The 25339-nt window shown below is 47.0% G+C and overlaps 1 protein-coding gene across 2 annotated transcripts in view; it reads right to left on the reverse strand.

Moving 5' to 3' along the window:
• The window catches only part of HDAC4 (histone deacetylase 4), a 232932-nt gene that overhangs the window by 99808 nt on the left and 107785 nt on the right, over positions 1–25339 (reverse strand). For both annotated transcript variants that reach the window (XM_081095399.1, XM_081095398.1), the window contains exon 3: positions 18852–18923. In XM_081095399.1, the coding sequence (XP_080951525.1) occupies positions 18852–18923 (72 nt within the window). The remainder of the gene's footprint in view (positions 1–18851; positions 18924–25339) is intronic.

Here is a 25339-nt window from a genome sequence, read left to right on the forward strand (position 1 = left end):
ACAATCCATCCCCCTTCAACTGTTGGCCAGACCATTTCTGTAATAAGGAGAGACCCAAATTAACTACCCATGTTTCTCAGACAGCAGTTTTTAGGAGAAAGGCAGGGCAAATGCTTGATTCTCTTGCCCACTGTTTGATCCCCACATTGCATCAAACATTTCCCTGAGGAGAACAGGTCCCTCCAGTGGGGAGCAGTGTTTAGGGACCGCAGTCTGGCTGCTGGGTGGGTGCTGCTTCTGACACATGGATCTTTACTGGAGTTTTTGTGAATTTTGGGTGAGAGTGAAATTATAGTCATATGTTCAATCTGCCAGCTCGCCAAGGAGCTTCGGAATACATTACTTATTAAAAATATCAGTCAGAAGAATCAACAGTCATATCAGGTTTTATTCAAAATACTGATTTATATTAAATATCACTTTCCCCAAAGGTGATCTTAACTGAATTACAATTATTCTTTTTAACACTATGCGTACGTGTAGAGGGAAGAGGAGGTGAAGCCTTAAGTGTTTCTCAATGTAAAGATGTAATGATCTTCTGTGGCTAATGTAAATAACTTCAGTGACCCCCACCTTGGCCTAATTTGTAAGTGAACATATATATCCTTTCTCTCTGCCTCATTACATGTATATATGTGGTGCCAAAGAAATGGGCTTATGGAAAGTATTCACCATTATTTACATTATACTTGAAAAATGAGAATAAAAACAATTATGGCACAAGAAGAGGGAGTTTTGTTTTGTACTGTTTTCAATTGAGAGCAAAATGAAAAGAAATAAATATAATCAATGGCGACATTTATAGATTTTACAGATGTATATGGGAAGGCTTTGTTCTCCACGTGGGGCAGGGAGAGACCTGTATCAGTTGGTTTGCATATATTAAATGTTACAGTAAATGTAACCCTTTCTGTGTCCTGTACACACGATTTCCTTGCACAATTCCAGGGAGTGGATCAGTCTTCCAAGTCAGTGAGAAGTTGACTAGAGCAGGTAGGTCTCTGCTCCACGCTGGAGGTGGAGAGGGTGTCAGGCGGCACTCCTCCCTGCATGTCCCCTTGTCGTTGCTACCAGAGCATCGCTGCAGGTCCTGTGCGCTGGGCCTGGCCTAGCTTCACTCGTGCTACCTCATTTAATGTGTAACACAAAGGATCCTACAGGACAGTGACAGGCGCCAGCTATACCCCATAGGACAGGTGGAAAAGAGAAGCACTGAGTCTGAGCAACATGCCCAAAGCCACCTAGCAAATGAAAATGACAGCCAGGAACTAGAACCTGGGTATCCTAACCATGCTGCCGAACGGGCTAAAGAGCCCAGGGGGCAGGTCACCCTGAGCGGTGGTTCTCAGGCTGGGTGCCTGGGGACTTGGAACAATGTAGGACCCAGGCCTGCACTATGTGGGAGCAGGCGTTGGTGGTCTCCAGCAGAGCTCGGTGGTCAGGCACCCCCGGAAGCCAGGAACGCCCACCTGGAGCTCTGAGTAAACACCCACGAGTGTGTTTCCTGCCAGCAGTGGGCCTGCCTGACCACTCATATCTCTCCCTGTGGCTCTGACTTTGGTTTCAATTGTGACCAAAGGCCAGTCTGCCCTGTAATTACTGGCTTGCTCGAGTGCTCTGCAGTACTGAGCTCTCTATGAACAACTCTACTTCTGAAAGGTCCTAGGGCTGGGGCAGCCTCAGGATCAGCCCTGCAAAGCTCTGCTCAAGGCTGACACAAGGCCCCAAAAGGCTGGCCAGACCAGGTCTTGCCACCCACCCAGGACCAGGAAGACAGGTTTACAAGTTCAACCGAGCTGCCATAGCCCACAGAGCAGAGCTGTAAAGAAAATCCCCTAATACAATTCTTATCACAGCTAAAATAAGAAGCTACAATTTACACCAGGTGTGGGCTTCACCTAAATTAGCTCGCACCTCTGCCCAATTCACACCAACTCCCAAACTATAAGTTTTCAAAATATTTCTCTCTGGTAGGAAATTTAAGGTCCCACTATACACTAATGAGATGTAGACTCTCGGCCAGTGTCTGTACCCGAGGAGAGGGGCTTTGCACAGCTGGTTAGGACTTTCCTAAGGCCATGCCTGCCCCCCACCTACCCCATCACTACCGCACTGGCATCTCCAAGTTGTCTGCAGACGCCAGAGAGAATGTTTTAGTGGAAAGGCAAGCCTGCAGTGCTGCTGAAAGGGTTCACCCTGCAAACTCACTGTCTCCACACCCATGTCCTGGCCAACAATGTGGAAGACATTGGAGCATGAGATGGGAGCTGTTCTGCAATCAGTTAATACTAAGGAGAGCAGGCTGGGCTGGGCCACTGTGATGTTGGCTCACGGGACATGCACTGGAGAACTGGCTCCCCATATGTCCACAGTGTGGGCCAGACACAGGGCAGTGACGGTAGGTGGACTCAGGCTCAACTGTGAGTTCACATCCAGCCAGTGACCTGCAAGAAGGCACCTGGCCTTGATTTTCCTCCATCATTCCAGTAACGTGACAAGTGCTGGCACGTGGCGGGTGCTGAGTGTGTGACCTAGTGTCCATCTGGGACCAGGACACAGCCTCCGACCCAGACTCATTGTCATGGGGTTCGTGCAAATGGGCAGACTGAGAGTCTAGGAGGGGCTGGCGCCTCTTCTGTTTCCAGAGGCAGCCAAACTGAGCCCACCTTCCCTCAGGTGCTCCTGAACCCTGTTGCCCAAAATGTGGGCCCAGAAAACACTTTTTATGTTGAGGGTGGTAAACAGGGCAATCAGAAAACTGGTGGCCAGGGCGCTAGCTGAGAACCCCAGGAGAGTGCCAGCTGACCCTTGGTGTGCACGTTTGACAGCTGATGATAAAGCTGTGGATAAGTTGTGCAAGGAAAGCCTGGCCCCAGCCTCTGGAGAGATTCAAATATTCCAGCAGACAAGCCCCAATCTCATCCTGTCTGGGTACCAACAACTCTGCAGACCTCAGGACAGCCAATACTGCCTTGGAGCATCCAGCTTCTCAGGTAACTCAGCCTTCTAGAAGCTTCCAGGGGCTTCCAGAAGCACTGCCTCCCATGAGCTCCCCGTGTGAGAGGTAGAGGAGGGGAGGAGAGAAGGTTTGGTCAGGTCCTGGTGTGGTGTCCAGGGACCACCTGCAGGCACAAAGCCCTGGGGCCTTCCCTTCAGCAGGCGGAGACAGCACACCTTCAGGACCCTACCAACACTGTTGTTCCCAAAGCAAACACAGCTAGGGGCCAGCAAGCATCGGGAGGTTGGACACAGCGGGCTGGGACACTTCACCAGCAAAGGAAGCACCTCATTGGCCATTGTGGAGAGGGAGCAGTGGAAGGAGACCTGGGGAGACACCTCTCCTTTCATAGAGTGACACTCCCCTTGTAGTAATCAAGTGATTCCTGGCAAAACCAACTGTAGGTTCCTATAGGACAGTGATGGCAAACCTATGACACGCGTGTCAGAGGTGATACGCAAACTCATTTTTTTGGTTGATTTTTCTTTGTTAAATGGCATTTAAATATATAAAATAAATATAAAAAATATAAATCTTTGTTGTACTATGGTTGCAAATATCAAAAAATTTCTTTCTGTGGCACGGCACTAGAGTTAAGTTAGGGTTTTTCAAAATGCTGACTCGCCGAGCTCAAAAGGTTCGCCATCACTGCTATAGGAGAAAAGAGAGAACCTGGAACTGGGAAAAATCCATCCTATACTTTAACCAGAAGTGGGTAAGTCTACCTGGAAAACACAGGAGTGGGGGATCCACTTCAGGACCCCGGTGGGAAGACCAGCAGCCCCGCTTCCCTGTCCTGATCTTACAATCAACACAGTTTGTCAGGTTTTCAGGCTAAAATCCCATTGAATTGAGACAGACCCAGAGGTTGATAGACAAACAGCTGGAACTTCATTGTCCCACAACTGTCTTCTTTAAAGGCACGTGGTCGCTGCTTAGAGCACAGAGGCACAGACGTGGGGACGAAGAGAAAAGACGGAGGCCCACCCCGAATCTTCACTAGCTATGGCTTCGCCAGAGCAGCTTCATGATCAGATTTGTGTGTCACCTCCAAGCCCCAGGAGCCAATCTAAACCCTGAAGGGAGCAGCCCTTCTGTGCCAAGGTCACCTTTGACAGGCCCCACCCCATCAACAAAGAGCAGAAGGCCCCGCCTGCCCACTGCCCACTTGCCTGGCCTCCTGCTTTGCAAACCTGCTGAAGTCACAGCAGCACAGGTACAGACAGACACAGAACCAAAATGAAAGTCTCAACATCAGGTGATACAAATAGGACCCAGAAGAATGAAATAATAAATATTCATTACAGATATCCATGCTTACCAATATACAGATATCACAGAGATTTAAAATATTTTTTAAAATGACCGTTAGGCCAATCAATTTTAAAACCTACATAAATTAAACACATTTCTAAAAAAAATATATATATAACTTTCTCAAGTTGACAAAAATATAGAGTAATCCTTAATCATAAATTAAACTGAATAGTTTAAAATATTTCCACAAAGATCATATTAGAAACAGTATTATCAACCGTTCAACTAACTAATCATTCAATTAAGAAAAAACACACAAAAAAACCCTACACACACCTGAAAGAGCACAGGAAGGTAAAGCACACTCCTGAGCTCATTTTAAGAGGCCAGTGTAACTCTTATTACAAAAACCAGAGAAAGACAGTGTAAGAAAGAAAAATTATACTCAGTCGTGACAGAGCTACAAAAATCCCAGGTAATTTATTAGCAAGCTTAATCTAACAGTCTATAAAAAAGATAATAGACCAATGTAAGTGGCATTTTAACATAAGAAATGTAACACATTTCTATACAGAACATCTATAAATGTAATCCACTACACTAATAATGATCACGTAAATAATGAAAACAAGCATATAATAAAACCCAACAACTAGTCATTATAAAAACTCTTAGCCAACTAAGAATAAAAGAGACTTTCTTTAACCTAAAAAAGGGGCATCTATAAAAAAACCTCACAGCAAATATTGCTTTTAATAGTGAACCTCGAAAAAGACAAGATTCCAGCTACCCCAGGAGCTAGCTATGGTATAATAACACAAGCAAAAAGGGGAGAAACAGAATCGCCATGACTCAGACTCTCTGATTGCCAATACAGAGCTCTTCCCCACCAAAAAAAAAAAAAAGGAGAAAAAAAGAAAAATAACTTACAGAAAACTTAATAGAACTAATGAGGACATTAACAAGGTTCTGGAAAAGAACAACACTAAAAAACAAACTGTATTTCAATATACTAGTAATGCAACAAATACAAAACCTAATATTTTTAAAAAATACAAAGTACCAATTAAATATAACAGAAGATAGGAGACACTTTTTATGAATAAAAACTATAAAAGATATTGACAAATATTTTAAATGACTAAAATAAATGAATAGAAAGACCACATTAACAACAAGAAGAGTTGCTATCAGAAGGACATCAATTCTCTCCAAACTGGTCTGTATAGATCCAATGCAGAGTAGTTCATGAGCTGACAAAGTGGTTGTCAAACTGCAGTTGACCCCTGAGTCCCACGGGAGTTAGGGACACTGACCAGCCAGGCAATTGAAAATTCACACATAACTTAAGTGGGTCCTCTACATACACGAATTAGTTTGATGGTTCGTATGGAATAATAAACCCAGAGCCCCCAAGATGCTCCTGAAGAAGGTGGTAATAGGTCCTGTGCAGATAACCAGAGCTAAAGTATTTAACATTTATGTTTATGAAAAGATGGAATTCATCCCCATGGACCAAAATTAATCCTGCATGGAATGAGACTCAAAATGTAACCAGCAAAATTTAAAAATCTTTAGAGGATACTATTTGAAAATACACTCATGACCTTTTAAAGAAATACACAAAACTCAAAAAGTGCTTACCATAAAAGACAAAACTGATCAATCTGACTACATTTTCATTAAGAATTTCTGCTCATTAGATACTATTTATAAGTGGAAGAGAGATGTGAAGAAGATGGTCAACACCACATGTAACTGAAAGTACTGACAGAGAACTTGTATCTATAATAAATGAGTAACTTCTACAGACCAGGACCAAAAAGACCAAAGAAAATGGCCAGAAATGTGAATAGGCTTTTCAAAGAAGGGCTCTTAAGGCAAGAAAAAATAGACTAAAACTCAGGCCACACTGGTAGTCAAGGAAAGCCAGTCAGAGCAGCATGAGTCCTGAGATTACACCCTCTCCACTCCCAAGTCACCAGGTGTTGGGAGAGCCTGTGGGGCAGCCAGTGGGGCAGGTAGCAGTATAAATGAGAATGAACCTTCTGTAAATCACTGACTTTCTTTTCTCAAGCTGAATCATGGTTCTAGGACCCTGCAACTCCACATTAGACATATCCAAACTTGAAAATCTTCTGGGCGTGAATCTGAGTGGGGCAAGAACAGTTGTTAAAGCAGGGCTTGCTGGAAGCTGCCAAGTAGCCACCACAGATCCATATATCCTGCAGGAGATTAAGAGTATGTAACTGTGTTTAGCATGAAAATGATGTGAGTGAATCTTAGAAACAACACTGAAGCAGGGGGTGGGGAGTAGGGGCTGCAGAAGACTCTATCAGTAACATACACTTTAAAAAGGCTCAAAAAAAGTGAAACAAAACAGGATCCTGTTTAAGGAACCATACATATATGGCAAACTAGTTTTTTTGTGTGTGTGTTTTTAAAGCAAGTCAAAGACAAAAGACAAAAAATTGAGAACAGAGTTTATGTTAATGACAAGGGGTTGACCATACACCCTGGAATCCACTGCTAGGTCTGTGAGCAAAAGGGCTAGGAGCCAAATCCACCCAGGGAAACATCTCACTCCACTTTTCACCAAACATGACTCATTTGTTATTGGAAGTTTCTCTGATGATACGAACGGAAGGACAGTTTAACATTTTATCAGATTCTTAGAACAGAGTGCAGCATATCTAGTAAGAACATTGACACCAACATCAGTGTGGCACTGGGACCTGGAAGGGGCTGGGGCATGGTACTCGACCCTCCCCAGGGGGACCGGCCCTGCCCTAGCACCCTGGAAGAAGAAACAAGAAGAGGTAGCATCCCTCACCAGCCTGGGCAGCAGGAGCATCTGCTGCACAGAGCCCATCATGGAGCTTTCAACTCATTCCACAATACCGATCCCCACTTATATTTAGACAGGTCACCAAAAAAGAGGCAGGTCCTGGCTTACTCAGACCATCTACACATGTCCTGAGAAAAGATACACAGAATCTTCATGATTGCCTCCAAGGAGTCAGAAACACGAGCACAAAAGAAAACCTCCTGCTCACAAAGTCACTTGAGTTTCACTTTAAATTGACCTACTCAAAATCAACTTTAAATGAAAATTTCTGACAGAGGAAATATGTAACTTTTTAATGGTAGAAACATAGACTTGGCGCCCTTACGACACGATATCTCTCAAGAATGTAAAATCCCAGAAAGCTGGAATGATTAAGCAAAACGCAGTATTCCCAGCCTGTTCCTCCTCCCAGAGTGCTTCAGTCTCCAGGATGGGCCAGGCCCTACAACCACCCTGAACTAGGTGTTTAATGAGGAGGAAGGAGTCAATAGGCTGAGTTTCATCTTGAGATAAAAGGAACTTCCATTTCAATGACATCTGCATTTGAAACCGACATTTTCAAATTACATTCCTTAACCAGCCAACTTGGGGAACTCCAATTCTTGGGGCATGGTCTGAGGAAGGACTGTGGTCTCCAGCCCCAATTATTCATCAGCTAAAGATGCAAAGACATTCTTACGCTATGTGAGACATTCCCTCAAATCCAGCATCTCAAAATATCTCAGAGGACTCATATAGCTGCTCTGGCCTCTTCTTTAACAAGCAAACAAAACCCCCAAACAAACAAAAGGCAGAGGTAATATGCACCCCTAACAGGCCTAATACTTAATAAAATCATTTCGCTGAGTATAGGGCCATTTGACATAAAATCTCCCTTATAAGTAAGTGAAAAATGCTCTTGACGACTTCTGAGAGTTCCTAACATGAGTGATGAAGATGTGGAGAGGACAATTCTGGTGTCATGAAGATTTTAATTTTGAAGTCCAGTGACAGTGTTTTTAAGAAGAATGGATAAGAATGATGGTGAACTGGGGTGTTTAAATGTCTAGAGTGTTACTAGGAGTCCAATGAGGCTTCCCTATCAATTCTGAAAGTGCAGTGTCCAAGGTCTGCACACCCAATGCCCCTGCTGAGCTGAGGGGGTGCCTCACTCTTCATACTCAAGGGGTGGCTTGTTGGAAGAACATGGCTGATGGGATTTACTTGGCTCCCTCCAAAATCTCCACTCTAAGGGCAATAAGCAAAGAACAAAGTCTTTCCCAAAAACCTATCACCCAGGAGACAGCCATAGAATCTTGGAAGCTGGTAAGTGGCCGGCAGAGCAGAGCACAGAATGGGTGCTGTTGACACAGTAGAAGCGGGGGCTGTGGGTGGGAAGTCTGTGCCCTAGGGAGGAGCTGAACAGGTACTGTCTGGTGAAAGGAGTATGCCAAGAGAAAAAGACAACAGGTCATGGCATCTGGGACCCTATGAAATGAAGAGGCCCTGCCCATCAGCAGTCCAGCCAGCTTCTTAGAGACTTACTCCCACACTGGCCTGCCATTCAGGAAAGCCCCTAATGTGAGAAAAGAGAGGCAAATCCAAATGTGTGCCATCTGTTGAGCCCCCTGCCCCTCCTCCCTGAAAACACAAGGATATGGGTGTTGTTCTCTAGGGTCCCCCAGAACCTGAAAGGTGCTGGACCAGGGAGGTGGCCATGATGCTGCAGGAGAGAGGGCAGGTGCGAGGAGGTTCCACACACATTTAATAACTTTACTGAGGTACACTCTGCATTTCACCCTCTTCAATGATTTTTTTAGTAAATTTACCAAGTTGCACAATCACCGCTAAGAATCAGTTTTGGAACATTTTCATCACTAAAATGGGAACAACCTTGTGTACTTATCTTAGGGGCAGAAGGCATTTGCTAACTGGATCAATGTGCAGGAGAAAGGGCACAGAATGAAGGTACCACTGAATCCATGGAGGCTGTGAGAAGAGCAGGTTTGCAGGAAGACATCGAGAATCTGGTTTCGGGCACATCAAGTCTGAGATGTTTAGTAAATACCCTGGTGGGCATCCAGACAAGCAGAGAGCTCTGGGAACTGGAATTCAGGAGGATCCAGGTTGGAGCTGTAAACGTGAACTGCAGCAGAATCAGGATCATTTCTGAGCTATGATATGGTGGGAGGGAATCACTGAGATCTCTTAGGGATGAGTCAACAAGAATGAGCAGCCATCCAAGGACAGTCCTAGGGATGTCTCACTGCTAAGAAGTAGGAGAGATGAAAAAGAACATGTCAAGGAGCTGAGGACCAGTGTCAAGGGCAGTGGCCAGGCACCAAGAGCATGTGGTCTTAGGACAAGGTGCTAGAAGAGGGTGATCCACTTGGTCAACGTTGGGGAGAGGCCACCCAGATGAGGATGGGGAGCCAGAGAAAACTGGCATCTGTTAAATGCCACAGGACCACTAGGTGGCACTTGCAGCCAAATGGCACCACTCATCTCACCTGGAAACAAGTGCAGACAGCATCAGAGATCAGTGCTAACCTCCCGGAATCTGGAGAGGGTAAGGGCTCAAGGCAGGTGCAGCTCAAGAGGCAGAGAGATGAAGTACCAGTCTGGACCCCTATCTTTCTTCTCCAGACCAACACCACCAAGGGTAGCGACACTAGGAGACACCCTACTGCAAATGCCAGAACCAACACAGGAACAAGAACAAAAGCCCCCAAGTAGCCCAGCCCCAGCAGTGGGACACATGGAAACAGAAGAGCTGACGTGTCCACATGCCAATGTTCTTTAGGATCACTTCAAATGTATGATCAACTCAAACCTCACGCTCAGCCACAGTTCTCCCTGGTGGAGAGCCATCTTCACACCACCCACACTACTTGGTTTGATTCTCTTCATAGAGAATTGCATAGTTGTTGTTTTTTTAGTCCTATTAAATGACAAGCTGAAATTATTGGTTATACAGGCTTTTAAGAAACAAAACTTTTCTTAACAGACCACTTAAATGGTTTTTTAAATCAGAATAATATGCTGTATACACTATGAGAAAGCTTTACTCAAAAATGTGTTCCAAATTCGATTCCACAGAAAATAGTTACTTCTGATGCAAAGATGTAGGTCTGCACAGCTGTTTCCAGGGGCTCCAAGGCCCCTCTACACAAGACCTCAGGACGCTGCCCCACCCCAGCAGCTCCAGCTCAGAGACATGTGCAGCATCATACTTTAATTCTCCCACTTTCAGGACAGCTCTGGTGTTGTCATGGCATCACGTGGGACTTTGCTATCATACCTTTATAAATAAGGTATTACTGGACAAGAACTCTAATGTTATACAATTACAATGCAAAGGCAGTAAGATAGAAGCAAACACTCCTGTGTGTGGCTGGACATGCTGGGGTCAATCTGAGGGAACAGAGTCATCTGCATGCACCCTGTACCATGAATGGACTGATGAAGCAAGTGCTAGATCTCCCATTCCTGAGTTCGGAACCACCCTTAAAGCTCTTTAAAACCCTTTTAATGTTTCTAATTTTTTTGTAAGCCTTAAGAAGAAACACTGTGTTTTGGAAATATCTGCAAGCTCAAATTGAGCAACAGCTGTAATAAAATCCTGGCACACAGTGGGGAACTTGGCTTTCAAAAAGTGCACAAATGTATTTCCCAGAAACTATAAATAGAACCCAAAATGGTGAAACCTGCTCTAAGGTCTCAGCTGACTAAAAAACGAGCCTGACCTCCAGAAATAAGTGACAGAGCAATCCACGTGGGACTTTACTATCATATCTTTATAAATAAGGTATTACTGGACAAGAACTCTAATGTTATACAATTACAATGCAAAGGCAATAAGACAGAAGCATAAAAAGAAACTTAATGTTCTACTACTCAGCACTTCGTATAAGAGCTACACTGTATTACTGACTTCAGTCCTCACAGCCCAGAAAGCAGTGACCAGACAGACCACAGGTGGGAAAACCCAGGCTGGTGAGCTGTTAGCAGTTCGCCCAGGGCAGCAGCCAGTAAGTATTGACCCCTGGATTTAAATCTGGTCACACCCACTGAAACATCCGCTCCCACCCCTGCAGCCCCTCACCTGGGCTTAGCTGTGCTCACACCTCTAAGTTACTCTCTGAAAGCCGTTTTGATTGCCCTAAACTCACTGGATTAGAATACATTATCTAAAAATTAAAATAGTTCCAGTGGTCTAGGAAGGCCACAAATCTCCTGTGCAACTGTCCTTGCCACTTCAGTTACATAAGGTCAAGTTTACATAATACAGAAGATGGATTTCAGAATTTCCTTCTTAGCAACCTCCAAACGTTTGGTTATGTATTTTACCTAACAGCTGGGTTGTAGTAGGAACCAATGTTACTTAATAGTAACAGCTGAAATATTTAAAAATAGAAGGTGTTTCTTCCACTTGGTGGAGAGAGAAGACAGGGCAGCAAAGAGGCCAACCTGAAGCAGCGCTGCATTTCTTGGGAAGCTGGCCTCTTCCAGTGCGGGGTGGGGATGCGGCTGCCCTCCTGGCCAGCAACAAGCATTCCACCTGGGCTTTCTGGAAACCAACTTGCCCTGCTGGACCTCAAATGTCCAATAGGGAAAGCAGCTTCTTTCAAGAACTTGGTTGGTCATGGGGGTGGGTGGTCAGGGGGAAGGTAGAGGTGGGTAGGGTGTAGGAAAATCCAACAGGCAGTTGGAAATGTGGGACTGGAGTGTGTTGGGGTAGGGGAACGGGGGTTAGGTTCAGTCTAGAAGAAACACCTGGGACACTTGTTTAAAATTCACTGTGTAAGCTTGGTAAAGTTACCTGGCCTCTAGCAGCCTCAGATACCCACCCTGCAGGCCCCTCAAGAAGAATGGAAGGACGGAGAACATAAAGTGCTAAACAAATACGGGGCAGGCAGCACTTGGAGGGACCGTTGCTGTCCTTATTGCCATCACCACCGTAATTATCAGTGATCCAGGGCTATGAGGCTGAGCTCTCCCATCTCAGGTATGGGGCTGCTTCTACAGGTGGACACACAAAACAAGAGATCCGGACAAGATACCTCTGCTGAGAAACAGTGAGACTCTATAAAGTATGAGTTGGTAGAAAACACATTGGTAACTCTAATCATTATCTTTTTTAAAAAATTATACACAAAGTCTACCTTATAGATGTTGCATGGAGGTCTGTTTCCTTGGCAGATTTCATTTCCATACCATCTTTATGACACCGACTCCTAATGTTAAGACCCTTGCTTCGGCCCTCCTCCCAAGTTGGGGCACATGTTCACAACTGCCTACTCAGCATCACTAATGGGCATAACTTTTCAACAATCCACATGTCCAACACTAGCCCTCACCTTCCCCCAAGGCCAGCTTCATCCATGTTCTCCACTGTGATTCATGGCAACTCCGCCTCCAGATGCTCCAATCTCAAATTCCAGTCACTGCCCGAGGGTTTCCCTCCCAGCCTACCTACAGCCTCCGTGAATCCTATTTAAGATGTGCAGAATTACAGTGGTTCTCACCACTGTCTCCACCAGGCTTCCTGTCCCTCCCCTGCCCCATGTGTCCAGCAGTCATTCTCTGTAGCACAAGGCCGGTGGGTCACTCCACTCAGAACCTCTAGGAGCTCCTCATTCACTCAAAGGGGAGTGACCCTTCACTCACAACAAAAGTCTCATTGCTGAAGATGGCCTGCATGTCCCTCTGTGACCAGCCAGAGCCTGGAGCAGAGATTCACCAGTCACATGCCCATACTCCTCTCCTGCACATAGTGAGTAATACAGTGTAGCTCTTATACGAAGTGCTGGAGACTGTCCTAGGCACCTTGCCCCTGCCGGACCCGAACTACAGCTCCTTCTCTGCCACCTCCCCCAACACTGCTTCCTTGCCACAGTCTACTAATTGTATTTATTCAATGTCCTCTTCCCCTGGTTCAACACGAGCTCCACAAACTTGGGGATGTTTCATTCATAAGTCTATGTGTGCCAAGGGCAGTAACTGGCACCCAGAAGGCCCAACTGCCATAAATGACTGAGTGAACGAATGAATGAATGAATGACTGGGTGAAGGAATGACTGGAGAAAGGAATGAACGAATGAGCCTGATGGATCAACAGTGAGGCCTCCCTTGGCCACTTCATTTAAAATCGCAGGAACCGACCACATAAGAATTCCATCTGTCCCAGTTGCTTTTTTCTCCATAGCCCTTATCACCTTCTCACATCTGATGTTCTGCATAATTTACTACAACAATGAATGAGTTAATGAGCATATTTAGGGACCAGCATTAAACTGGAGAACTCAACTCACTCACACACATGATGAAGATTCATAAAAAATGGCCACAAAGCAAGTCTCAACAAATTCAAAGGCTTAGTCACTTCCAACCATAATATAGTGAACTATAATTCAATAGCAAAAAGATTACTTGAAAAACTTCATACCTTCAGATAAAAAACACTTCTAAATATCTCATTTAAAAAACAACAATCATCAAACAGAACCCACTGCTGGAAGACTTCAAAAAGATGACACTTTAACCTCCTAGATGGCAGGTTGTGGGTGTGACTGAAACGTTAATATGACCACAGAAAACGAAAATCGTCTCAATTGGACAATGCCAAGAGAACAGGGACAAGAGTTAACATCTCTCCCTACTCCTGGCTGGACACACATTTAGACTTCATTTCCAGAGTCGCTGCTTCCAGGGACATTTCATGCACACCCCATAGCCCTAAAGTGTAGGACACAACGCTGGTAATGAAAGAGGGGATAAATAAAAAGGAAAAGGGCACTTTCCCCACAATTGGTGTCACAATGATGCACACCCTGGACACATTCTGTCCATCGGGGGCACCTGTAAGGCACAAACAAAACAGAATTCAAAACATCCTTTCCTCCACCTAATAATCAGGTAGAACTTTCAAATGTCCCAAGAGGACTTAAAAGGACCATTGGGTCAGACCTTAGGGTCACTGCCAGAGGGCAGATGTCATTCACTTCACAGCTATGCTGAGGTCACCACCCCTCAGCGAAGGACAGGGACTGGATTGAGAGCTGGTGGCGCCCAGCAAACACACCTATCCCCGCCACCTGCAGTCACCTTGGCCTCTTCGCTGGCCCGTCCACCAGGAGAGCAGTCATCAGGAGGAAGACTGCAGTCGGCCAGGTGTCACATCCAGGTAGTGAATGACGCCCTGCACCTGGGCAGCAGACACAAGGGGGTTTCTAGCCTGTAGGTACATCTACATTAACTATTCAGTAGGTTCGGGTGCTTGACTTAGAAAGCAGCACGCCTGTAACTTCACAGGACAGAGCAGAGAGAGAAGAGCGAAGTGGACGGAAGCCTCCTGGGGGGCTCTCAACAGAACTCTAAGCACTATGTAGTTGCTGGGCTTCCCTGCACTGCCCAGTGTTTGCTTCATTTTAAATAGTGAGTCCTAGGTGTCATCACAAAGGCTTCTGGGCTGGTGAAGGGAAGGGGGGAGAGACAGTCACACTGGAGAAAGCAGCAGAGCCAGCAGCTGGGACGGGCAGACCAGAGGGCACCAGAAACACAAGAGGGGAAAGCTTTGCACAGCTACGGACACCTGCTTTGCTTCCTGGTCACCTAAGGCCTCTGCCAGGCCGAGCAGCCACCAGATGCTAGAGAGGCACCCAGGCTCAGAGGACAGGCCACCTGCTCAAAGCCATGCAACCAATCAGAGGCAGGTGGACCCTGTTTCCCCAGGTCTACTGGCTCCCTGGCCTTGCCACAGCTCAGCTAGGTCCAACTCTGACTCTTCATTCACAGACCAAGGGTGGGGTGTAGGTGGGGGGAAATGGAGCATTCCCCAATGGAGCTAGGAGGGAAGAAATGGGGCAGAAAGATATAGTTTACCTTTGTGCCACAGGAGAGAGACTGCTCTTGGCACCACAGCGCTTCCAGACACAGCAACTGCCCGTAGGAGCTCTCGATCAGGAGGAAGGGCCAGGCAAGAGGTGTTTGACACGCGTAGGCTCGAAAGGTCACACCTTTTACAGACCCTGAGTGGTGATGAACCTTCAATGGTGGGGGAAATTGGGATCTGAGGGTTCTTCAGCACCACACCCAATGAACCAGGTGGCAGTCGAGCAGCGCCCTCTGGTCTAGAGCTGTCCTTGCCTATAAGTTCACCTGTTCCCCAAAGTGAATGAGGCATTTCCAAAAACTCATGAACGCACCCTCCACAGACAAAGCTATAATTACACTCAGGTTTTACAGTATGTGCGCCACACACTCATAAACCAGTCTGTAAGTCATGGCTGTTCACAGAGCCCCTCTGGCAAACTCAGTGGAGGGAAGGGGGACATTATCAACATTCGTTTAAGTAAATCAAACTGCGTGAACTGTTTTCCAGTTTTTCAGATAGCTAGGTTTTACTTTGATATCTTTTTGTTCTGTGTTTCACTTTTACTCCAAAATTTAAAACAAATGAGCAGAAAGGAAAGCATCACAGACAACCTGTCACCCTGGTGCACATGCTCATTCAGTCTGCAGACGTGTACTGTGTGTTCACCTCACCTGCAAGCCTCCTACTGTGTGCCCAAAAGCCCCCACTGCATGGAGCTCTTTACTGAGTGACAGTTCCTTCAGCTAGAAGATGACAGCTCAGGGAGTCAAGCCTGGCACCAAAACGAGAAAACCAGAGAGAGCTCTCTCCTTCCCACCACTCCTGCCCGGTACTTCAGCAGGAGAAGCCCTTAGAAGCCACCAAAGGTGGCCATTAATCCTCTATTGTGCCCCATCCAGAACCCCAGGAGTATCAAGTGAAAAGCATTCCAACTAAGGTTCTGTCCCTAGGGCATCTGTTTACTAGGTATATTAATAGCTTCCAGGACAATGGAAGATTGTCCAAGCTTTCCCTGAGGCCACAGGTCTCCTATCTGTACCTGTGTGCAGGCCCTCAGCAAACCAAACAGCAAAACATGCCTGGGAGGCGACAAAGGCTCCTGAAGCCAGCTAACCTCAAACAGTACCTGTTCCAAAACTCAACAGGAATGTCAACAAATTCAATAACCCCTTTGACAGAGTGGTGGTCAAATACCCTGTAAGATTTGGGAATCCATGGCTAAAGCCAAACCTCACTTTTTAAAAATTAGTTTGGATAAGTTCTCTAGAGTTTCTGTAGTTTCTTTGAGATTCCAGAATTTTCTTTTAAAAATTCCACCTTCGTTTTAGAGCTTGAACTCTGACAGGAGCGGAGTTAACGGGAACATGTGTGCAGAGCACTGGACCTCCGTGTTGGACCTGAGCAATCTGCACAAGATACTCTCCTCTGGTGCAGCCCATCCGAGAGTCAGCCACCACGTCCCCTTCTGGTGCCAAGGCTCAGACCATGTTCTAAGCTGTCTTTCACCAGAAGCACACCTGGAAAGCAGAGATGGGTCCCCGCCCCATACTTTATGTGCCTGGAAGGAGCCCGCCTTCCTTCCAGCAAAGCTGCTGTAAGGATCAGTGAAAGGATGGATGGAACCTCCAGCCTGCTGTCTGGTTACAGCAGCACCTCTGGTATGCATCCTGCTGCCACTGAGGCTCTGGTCTCCTCCACAGTGTCCTGGACAGCCCAGCCCCCTCCTGGAACCCCTCACTCAGTCAGGCTGGTGAGTGTCTACACTGTCTCAAGATTGTCTTCCCGTTCTAGAAACCACCATCCCACACATTCGGTATAATGACTCTTTTCTATTATAAACACGGTTACTTTTATAATTAAGAAAAAATGTATTTTACTTAAAAAAATATGATTCAGAAACAAATGACTTAACTGTTTTTAAGTCCCCTATAATCCCAGCACACGACACAGGTGGCATGTAATCCCGAACATGTCAGCTCTCGTAGGTGACCGTCTGTCACTTTCTCTTATCCACAAACTCAGCATCTCTCCCCACCTAACTCTGAGCTGATGACCTGGCCTCCACAGGACACCCACCCAGCCACCATGTCTGTGCCCCAAGTCCCCACAGAGAAGGAAAACAACGAACGACCTCTAGGAAGGGAGAAAGAGTGTAGCCTTGCCCATGACGTGCCATTCACTTCTTCAAAACCCAGGAAATAGATGCTATCTTAAAAGTAATAATAATCGGATATCTGTTATAATACAGTTGTACACACATGATTATACTAGTATGTTTCCCCTCTTTTATGATAGCACTAGTTTATAATTTTAAAAGTTTAATAAAACAAGGAAAAAGAGCAATAGGAACAGAAGGATATTCACATATAAGAAGTTAAGGGGAAGGGGAAGAATGAGAATTAACCCCTCTGCCCAAACTGAAGTCCAAGGTCTGTCTCCACAGGAAGTGGGAGTTGGCCCCACATCAGATCTCAGCCAGCGGCACTGCTTCCCAAACCAGAAGGTCCATTTGAAGCCCATGTCTTCCGGCTCACATGAACATGACCCACATTTACCACCTTCTCATGGTCTGTACAGCCACTGAAAATCTTCCTCCCTCCCACACCTGGTGGGCACCAGGAAGTTGTCTCAAAATGCCCAAGTGCACAAGGACTCAGTGTTTAAACAAAGGAAACACACAGAGTGGGAATCACCATTGCTAAAGCGAGCAACTTCATCAGCCATCTGAAAGTACCTCCCACCCCAGGTCCTGAGGTAAAAAGTACACTGCTTGGTAGGTAGGGAGGATACAGATGGGAGTATAGAAGAGAGGAGACCAGCACCCCTGCAGGGCCCAAGCGCTGTGCCTTGGAACAAGCTCCTTCGAGGAGCACTGCAGAGAAACAGCCTAGGTCTGTGCTTGAGGAAAGGCCAACGGCGAGCTTGGCAGACCTCAGCATCGCCCTGCACAGAAAGAAACCTCTCCTTTGACACTCGCAGCCTTGCTGCAAGCTTTGCCTTCTTTTTCAGGGGCCTGGGGAAGATGAGGCCGTGAATATGTGGTTCTGATGGGGGCCAGGGCCAAGGAAGGGTCTGCCACCTCCCTGTCCCAGCCAGCCCTGCTCACAGAGGGAGTGTGCAGAGGGGCCACAGGAAGCCTGGGTCCAGGAGGAGCCACAGAGCAAAAACCACAGAGACAGAAGCCTTCAGGACACGGCAAGGGCAAGGGTCCAGCAGCACTGCCCTCAAAGCCCTGGCTGAGCATGTACATGACGGAGCGACAATAGCTCACTCACACCCCAGGACTTCAGTAGGTTAGTTTTCTTTTCAGTAAGGCCAAGTGGACTGTGAAGAACAAACAGTACCCACTCTGAGCTGAAACCCTGCAGGACACCACACGGGGAGAGATGTTTTACAGAAAAAGGAAAGAAAAAAATTTCCACGGCCATGTAAACTTGGGAAACTTTGCTAAAAGCATCCAATTTAGAAATATCATATATGGACTGAAAGATTTATAATCACAGTTGAAGCTTTTTTGTTAAAAAAAAAGGAAATCAAAAGGGCTTAGGAAACAATGTCATGGACTCAGTTCACCTCTAGAAAGGCTGGGGCCACAATCACCGCCAGTGGCCCTGTGGCCTCCCCTGGCATGGAACTTCTGGCCCCAGCTCCAGCTCAGACACAGCCTCTGGCACTGCAGCAGAGAGGATGGCCCATCTCTGCCACTCAAGTAACATCCAGTCAGTGCCCATTTCATTCCCAGGACGGGCAGCCTATTTTACCCCAGAAAAAAAGTCCCCCAGCTTCATAGAGCTGGTAACTCCAATCCTTTCTCTCCGTGCTCTCCCAGGAAAGTGGAGCCTCAAAATAGCCTTCAGGTGTGCCGGGCCCCAGGACTGGGAGCGCTGACTTACCGGTGCTGGACATATGGTTCACACGGGCTGGGTTTAGCAGCTCCACGGGCTGGTCTCGGCCAGAAAGTCCATCTGCAGGACAGAGAAAGTGTTTGGCTTCAGAAACTGCTTGAATTTCAATGAGAACACTTTATGTTCAGAACCTCCACGAAGCAACTCCTCGAAAACAATGACAATGTATGTGTGTCCTTCTTACTTTAGAGATGACGGATTTTATTCTATCATGGGTCATTTTTATTTGCTGAATCAGGAAATAAAAGACCCTTGGTAGAATAACCAAAATAGTCCCCAAGTGAAGCTACCAAACTGACAAACACCAATTTCTGGCCAAAAATCTGGCTTAGCTGTTTGGTTTACTTCGTCAGCAACCACATTCTACCTACTTGTGTTTATCAGAAGTCAGCCTTCCTGCAGAGACCACAAGCATAAAGACAATAACAACAGAAGAGCTACTCATTCTTGCCCATCACTAACAAATGGCCTGTCTATTGAGGGAAACAGCCCCCAGGAGGTAGCTTAGCTTAAAGCAGCGGTGGGTTTGTGGGCGGGACAATCAAGGAAACAGATGAACCTTTTAGAAAAATACCTGGCCAGGAACTGACAATGTTTAAGAGATGGTTTCTGTTGCATCCCCTTTTAGACTTGGACTGTCTTTAGGAATGGTGTCTATGTGTTCCGGCTACTGCGGAGCTGGATCCAGAGACTGTCCACCACCCAAGCTTGTAGAAGGCTGAATGTAGACAGCCTGAGACTTTCCACATTGTCTCAGAGAGAAAAGAAAGAAAACTAGCAAAACTTCCAGGAATCACGCTTCTTTAAAATTAGCTCCTGACAAATGTGTCAAATGGCCTGCGTGAGAGGCATGTCCTTATCCATGACGGTGTGGAAGGTACTTTTCTTACCAACTTAAGGTAGAAAACACAAGTTGCACAGAGCAGCCATCAGGTCCCTTAGGCAGACTTTCAATCATGACAAAAACAAGGAACTTCAGGTCTACTGACTCTGTCATAAAACCTTGCTTTGTATCCAAAATGGGTAACATATTGTGCAGCCTTCGCATTTTGTGTTATACAACTCCCATGTGTGTCTTTGGAGATGTTAAACATCTAAGGACAAAATTAGTGACCCAAGAAGGTCTAAAAAGGTGCTCCCAAGAGCTGAAGACCATCTGAGGAAGGGGGCAAGGCATGTGAGGCCCCCAAATTGCCCTCTGTTATGGCCTGCATGAGCCCCTCAGCACTGCACCAAAGGAGAGGGATGGAGCAGCTCTGACTGTGCACCCGCAGGGACAGCAGTTCCTGGGCAGCTCAGAGAACCAAATGCTGGTATTTGTAGTCTCTCCCACAGTCAGCACCCTCTCCCCAATTCTGGCCATGTGAAGGTACCACAATAGTCATAAGAAAACAGCATATTAGAGGGTTAAGACAGTCCATGCTCCCTGAGTCAGGAGAAGGATGGAGGCAGGCCACTGAGGCCACCAGGCCCAACTACTGAGGCTTTTCTCCTGGAGCACAACCACCTCGAGCTGGCCTGACCACAGAACTGTAAACCTAAGGCTGTGAGCACCTTTATTGCCATTCACACGGACACCTCGAGACAGTGATGGGAAATGGGTCTCAAACCTTTCTCCTGAAAAGAAGTAGGTGAAATTGATTTCATTTATAAATGGAGTGATTCATTTAAAAAACTGAAAAATTCAGGAAAGTATATACATATTCTGACTTTTAACCCACTGTGAACACTTCAGAAACACCAAAAGGTACTTCTGAAAACCTGTCCAGCTGCAGCTCCTGGATGGGCGGGGTCAGAGCAGGTGCTGGGAGGTACCACCTGTACAGGGCTCCACAGCTGGGCTCTGAGAACGCAAGAGCTATTCTCTCTGGCTCCACCAGCCAATACACGTCCCTAAAGCGTCCTCCTCCACTCAACTCCTCAATGTCCACCCTCAGCTTCCATCTGAGTGAAACGCTAAAACCAGAAGCAGTTAAGACACCCAGACGCCAGCCAATGTCCTCATTTCACACTGCAGTCCATGGCACAGGGCAGCATCCAGCTCAGTACAGACCTTCCACGATGCGGGATGAAGCTACTCTCTGCCCCAGGCCTAAAGATCTCAATGCTCGCCACATGAATAAATGATGCCCAATAATACGTTCCTCCACCCACACTAAAGCTGGAAGATGCATTAAACCTCCATGCAATCAATCCCAAGTGTAAGTTAAAGGCACGCAGTATCAGAGTATTCAAAAGCTTCACCGTGTAGTTTAAATCACTGTATGGCTGGGCTGAGTCTTGGCTCACCCACCACATTTCCGGGCATTGGCCTAGGGCAGTGGTCGGCAAACTGCGGCTCGGCAAACTGCGGCTCGTGAGCCACATGCGGCTTTTTGGCCCCTTGAGCGTGGTTCTTCCACAAAATACCGACTTCTGCGCATGGGCCACAAAGTTTCAATCGCACTGTACCTGTGCGCCCGGGCGTGGTATTTTGACTGTTCCACATCCTTGTGGAATAAAGTCTGACTTAGATCTAGTAGGAAAGTGTTCTGGGCTAGCATTAGGTTACTATTAAGGTGCCCTGCCTCTCCGGAAAGGAGCTACTGTGTGAAACTGCCTACGAACAGCAGGAGGGTCTAAACACTCAATGTGCTTCACCATGGGTGCGCAAAGAGCACAGTCACGTGTGTACCAGGAGCTGACAGGACCACACTCACAAACACAGGCACTGCAAGGGGCAAGCAGAGAGGCCTGTCACCAGACGCTTGCAGCAGAAGGCAGGGCAGCAGCATGAGCCCTTGACAGCTAAACATCCTGCCCTCGGCTCCTCCCAAGTCACTCATTCAGCAGGACACCATAAGCAGAAGCTGTGACCTCATCACTAAAGGAGGGAGACAAAAAGCCAAAAACAGGTGCTTTCAAAGAAGGCAAGTGACAGACCTGATAGGCAGGCCTCATGGAACTCAACAGCACAGAGTGCCTGGGAGATGTCTCTGAGCAGAAGCAAACAATGAGGGCCACCAAGAACAGACTGGACATTGGGACACAAGACACAGACAAGCAACACCGCCTCCAATACTGGCCCCAGAATCCTGCAATTACCTGGTTCAGGTGCCCAGACTGAGTCCTGGGGGTGTGACCCGGGCATGTGGTTGGTAAGAACCTGATCACATGGCAAAGACTCTGCTGGGAACAGAGAGGCATGTCGGTCCTCCCCTAGTCTTGGAGGATTCAAATCTAATTACAAAGAAAAGCCGTCCCAACTCCATGTAATACTTGCAGCAGCACCCTATGTGTGCAAGTGGCATGCCACACGAACGCCATAGTAGTAAGATAAGAAAGTTGGAGTAAAGCAGCACAGGGACCAGAGCCGGTGACATATCCAAGCAAAGGCCTGACAAATCCAGTTCCATATCTCAGTTCCCATGAAAGAGACTTCAGGATGTGCAGCTGGGACCAAATCCTGGGACAAAGCGAAACCACATTTGAGGGGCAGAGGCTGCAAAGGCTGAGATGACAGTTCAGAACCCAGATCTAAGTGCATTGCCAGCATGTAACCAGGTAGCCAAAAGCAAAACACACACTTTGCCAGGAAGAAACAGCAAACAGTGGGAATACAACCACACAGGTACAGGCCAGTGCCCATGGAGACACACTGGTCCACGAGCCCATGCAGGCTTGCACCTTAATGCTATGTTGCTTCAGACAGCACGTTTCAGAGTGAGCTGAAATGAGGATTAGGCATAATTTCCATATTTATGTCCTTTGCTGAAAGTTCTAAGCTTTAGGAGGAAGCAGCGGTAAGAACCTAACATTTAACAGGAAGAAAGCAATCAAAGTCCTACTTCCTCTTGGACCCTGAAACACCCACTGCAGGCAGGTTTTCTCCCTGGTCTGCCTCCATGGGAGAATCTAATCTGGAAACCCATTGGATGGGACTGTGGTATTTCATGTCTGCAAATGGCTACTTAATTAGCTCATGGAGCTGAAAGAGGAGCACACATGCAGAAAACAGAAGTGGGGAGCATGCACGTCCTCCAAGTCCCCTCACAATGTGATTCACCATGGGTGTGCAAAGAGCACAGTCACGTGTGTACCGGGAGCTGACAGGACCACACTCAGAAAGAAACAGCAGGGTCTGTTTCAAGATTACAGGCTCTAGCTTAAAAATAACTGCCTGCTGTAACTCAGTGTCATCCCAAGGGGCGGCACAGATGGCTTTCAGAACTCTACCTTGAGTGATAAGCACCGAGGTCTCTAACAGGAATCATGGCCTTTGGAGAAAAAGGAACATCACTCTCAACTCACCTGGCCTGCTCCCACATTTAACTCATGGGGAAAGGGCCCAGCAGGGCTGAGCTCTGTGCCCAAGATCATGAAGTTGGCACCCCCAGAACCCAGCATGGTCTCATCTAGACCAGTCCCAAGCCTGAACTGGATCTGGGGCAAAAGCTCACTCACCAGGACCTGTACCAGCAACTTAGGGCTTCAGGAACAGCTGACTCCTCCACCCCAGGAACCTGTGCTAAAGAGGAAGAAAGCAGGAAAAGACAGACAACACTAGGAAAAAAAGAGAGAAGAAAGGGTTGGGAGGGATGAAAGCACATACCAGTTATGATTCATGCCCTCTTTCACTTTTCAGGTCCAAGTTTCCAAAATTTCTAAAGAACAGAAAGAGTTCACAGGGCCTTCAATGGAACCCACTGACAAAGTTGGGCAAGTGCCAGAGATACTGGCCCAGGGAGGCCCCCGGCCCCAGCTGCACTGTGAAACCTGCACAGCTGCCCACCCTGGGACAACTCAACTGCCCCCTATGAAGGGCATGGGCATTCGGGTCAGACCAGGCATAGTCAACCAGCGGGGACTCAAATAATGTGGACTGAAGCAATTTCTGTAACAACTCCCACGTAATCTATGGGATGAAAAAGCCAAAGCAAAACCTTCAGACACTGAAGAAGAAGGTGGCCCCACCCCTTTCATGATAGAAGTATAAATTACACTAGAGGCCTGATGTATGAAACTCCTGCAAGGGGCTTGGCCCTCACAGCCACAGAGGCTTGCCTTGGCCCTCACAGCCGTGGCAGCTTGCCTCGGCGCTCGAAACCCAGGCTTTGTCCGGAAGGTCGTCCAGAAGGATGTCCCAAAGGTTGTTCGGCTGTCCAATCTAAGCATATTACGCTTTCATTATTATAGATAATTACAGAGCATCTGCATTTTACTGCCAGCAGGAACATTATGTTTCTTGGACCAATAAAGGCAGTCCATGAGACACACACAGGTGTTACCTGTGAGAGATGGGATGGGGGGGTGGAAATTATGGGGAACAGCCCCCCATACACTACCCAGTCCCACCCAGGAGGGGAGGAAGAGGCATCTGAAGTTAATTTTGCCTCTGGGATGACAAGGAGACCAAGCATCTTTCTACATGCTTACTGGTAATCTGAATTCAAGCCTTTCGTCCATTTTTGTTGTTGTTGTTAATTGGGTTGTCTTTCTCTTACTGTTTCAGAGGAATCCTCTGTTAATTACACACTGCAGATATCACCTCCAAAATGATGGCTTCTCTTTATTTAAGACCACAGGTATCAATCTTTCTGTTAAAGCTTATGTTTTTTATGTCAAGTTCAAGAAAATTTGCCCTACCTGGAGGTTGCAAAGATGTTTTATCACACTGTCATCTAAAGTTTTGTATCTTCCCTTTCACTGGCACATGGGGATGGAATGATGCAGCGGCTGACCTCCCCAGGCACCTGCTCTGCTTCTGTCACACCCAGCAAGGTTTCCTGTGTCGTACCTGAGGCTCGGTCAGGGCAGACAGGGCCAAGTGTCCAAGTGCCCCAGCAGAGCACTGAGGCAATGAGCAGAAAGGCTGGCTCTCAGTGAAGAAGATACCACAGGCAAGGGAGATCACAGCTGGTTACTCGGGAATTTTCGCAGATGGGAGATCACAGCTGGTTACTTGGGAATTTTCTTTGGGAAAATTCCAAAAGTGAAAAGGCTACCTCACCCACACCTATTTGAGATACAATCCACAAACCAGAAAGCTTCAGTAATGGGGAAAGAACAGCTCAGGCACAGGCCGCAAGGAGGAACATCGGAAGAGCGGTCTGAGGGCACAGTGGGGTCTGTCCTGTCCCCATAGAGCTGGATAACACTGAGCCAGAGAGTAACAGGGCTTTGACACCAAGGATTGAGCAGAGTCAACAGCTTGGCAGGTGGGCATTGCTGGCGTCCAGGCAGCAGTGCTCTGGAAGGCCAGACAAAGCTGGCTCTGTTGTATGGTCAGAGGCAACGTTTCCTGGAGGGAGCTTCTCAGCACGTCTTTTAGCTGGTCCTCTGGGACCAGTCTGTCATGCTCCTTCCTCCCTGAGTGAGACAACATGGAGACCCACCGTTCTCAGCTGCTCTCACTGAGTGGGCCAGCCCAGCTCAACTATTAACAAGAGATATAGACAAATCTGAAGAGAATGTCCAGCCACCTTTGAAAACAGATC

The sequence above is a fragment of the Myotis nattereri genome (genome assembly GCF_964212035.1).
Source record: "Myotis nattereri genome assembly, chromosome: 7".
NCBI classification, from domain to species: Eukaryota; Metazoa; Chordata; class Mammalia; order Chiroptera; family Vespertilionidae; genus Myotis; species Myotis nattereri.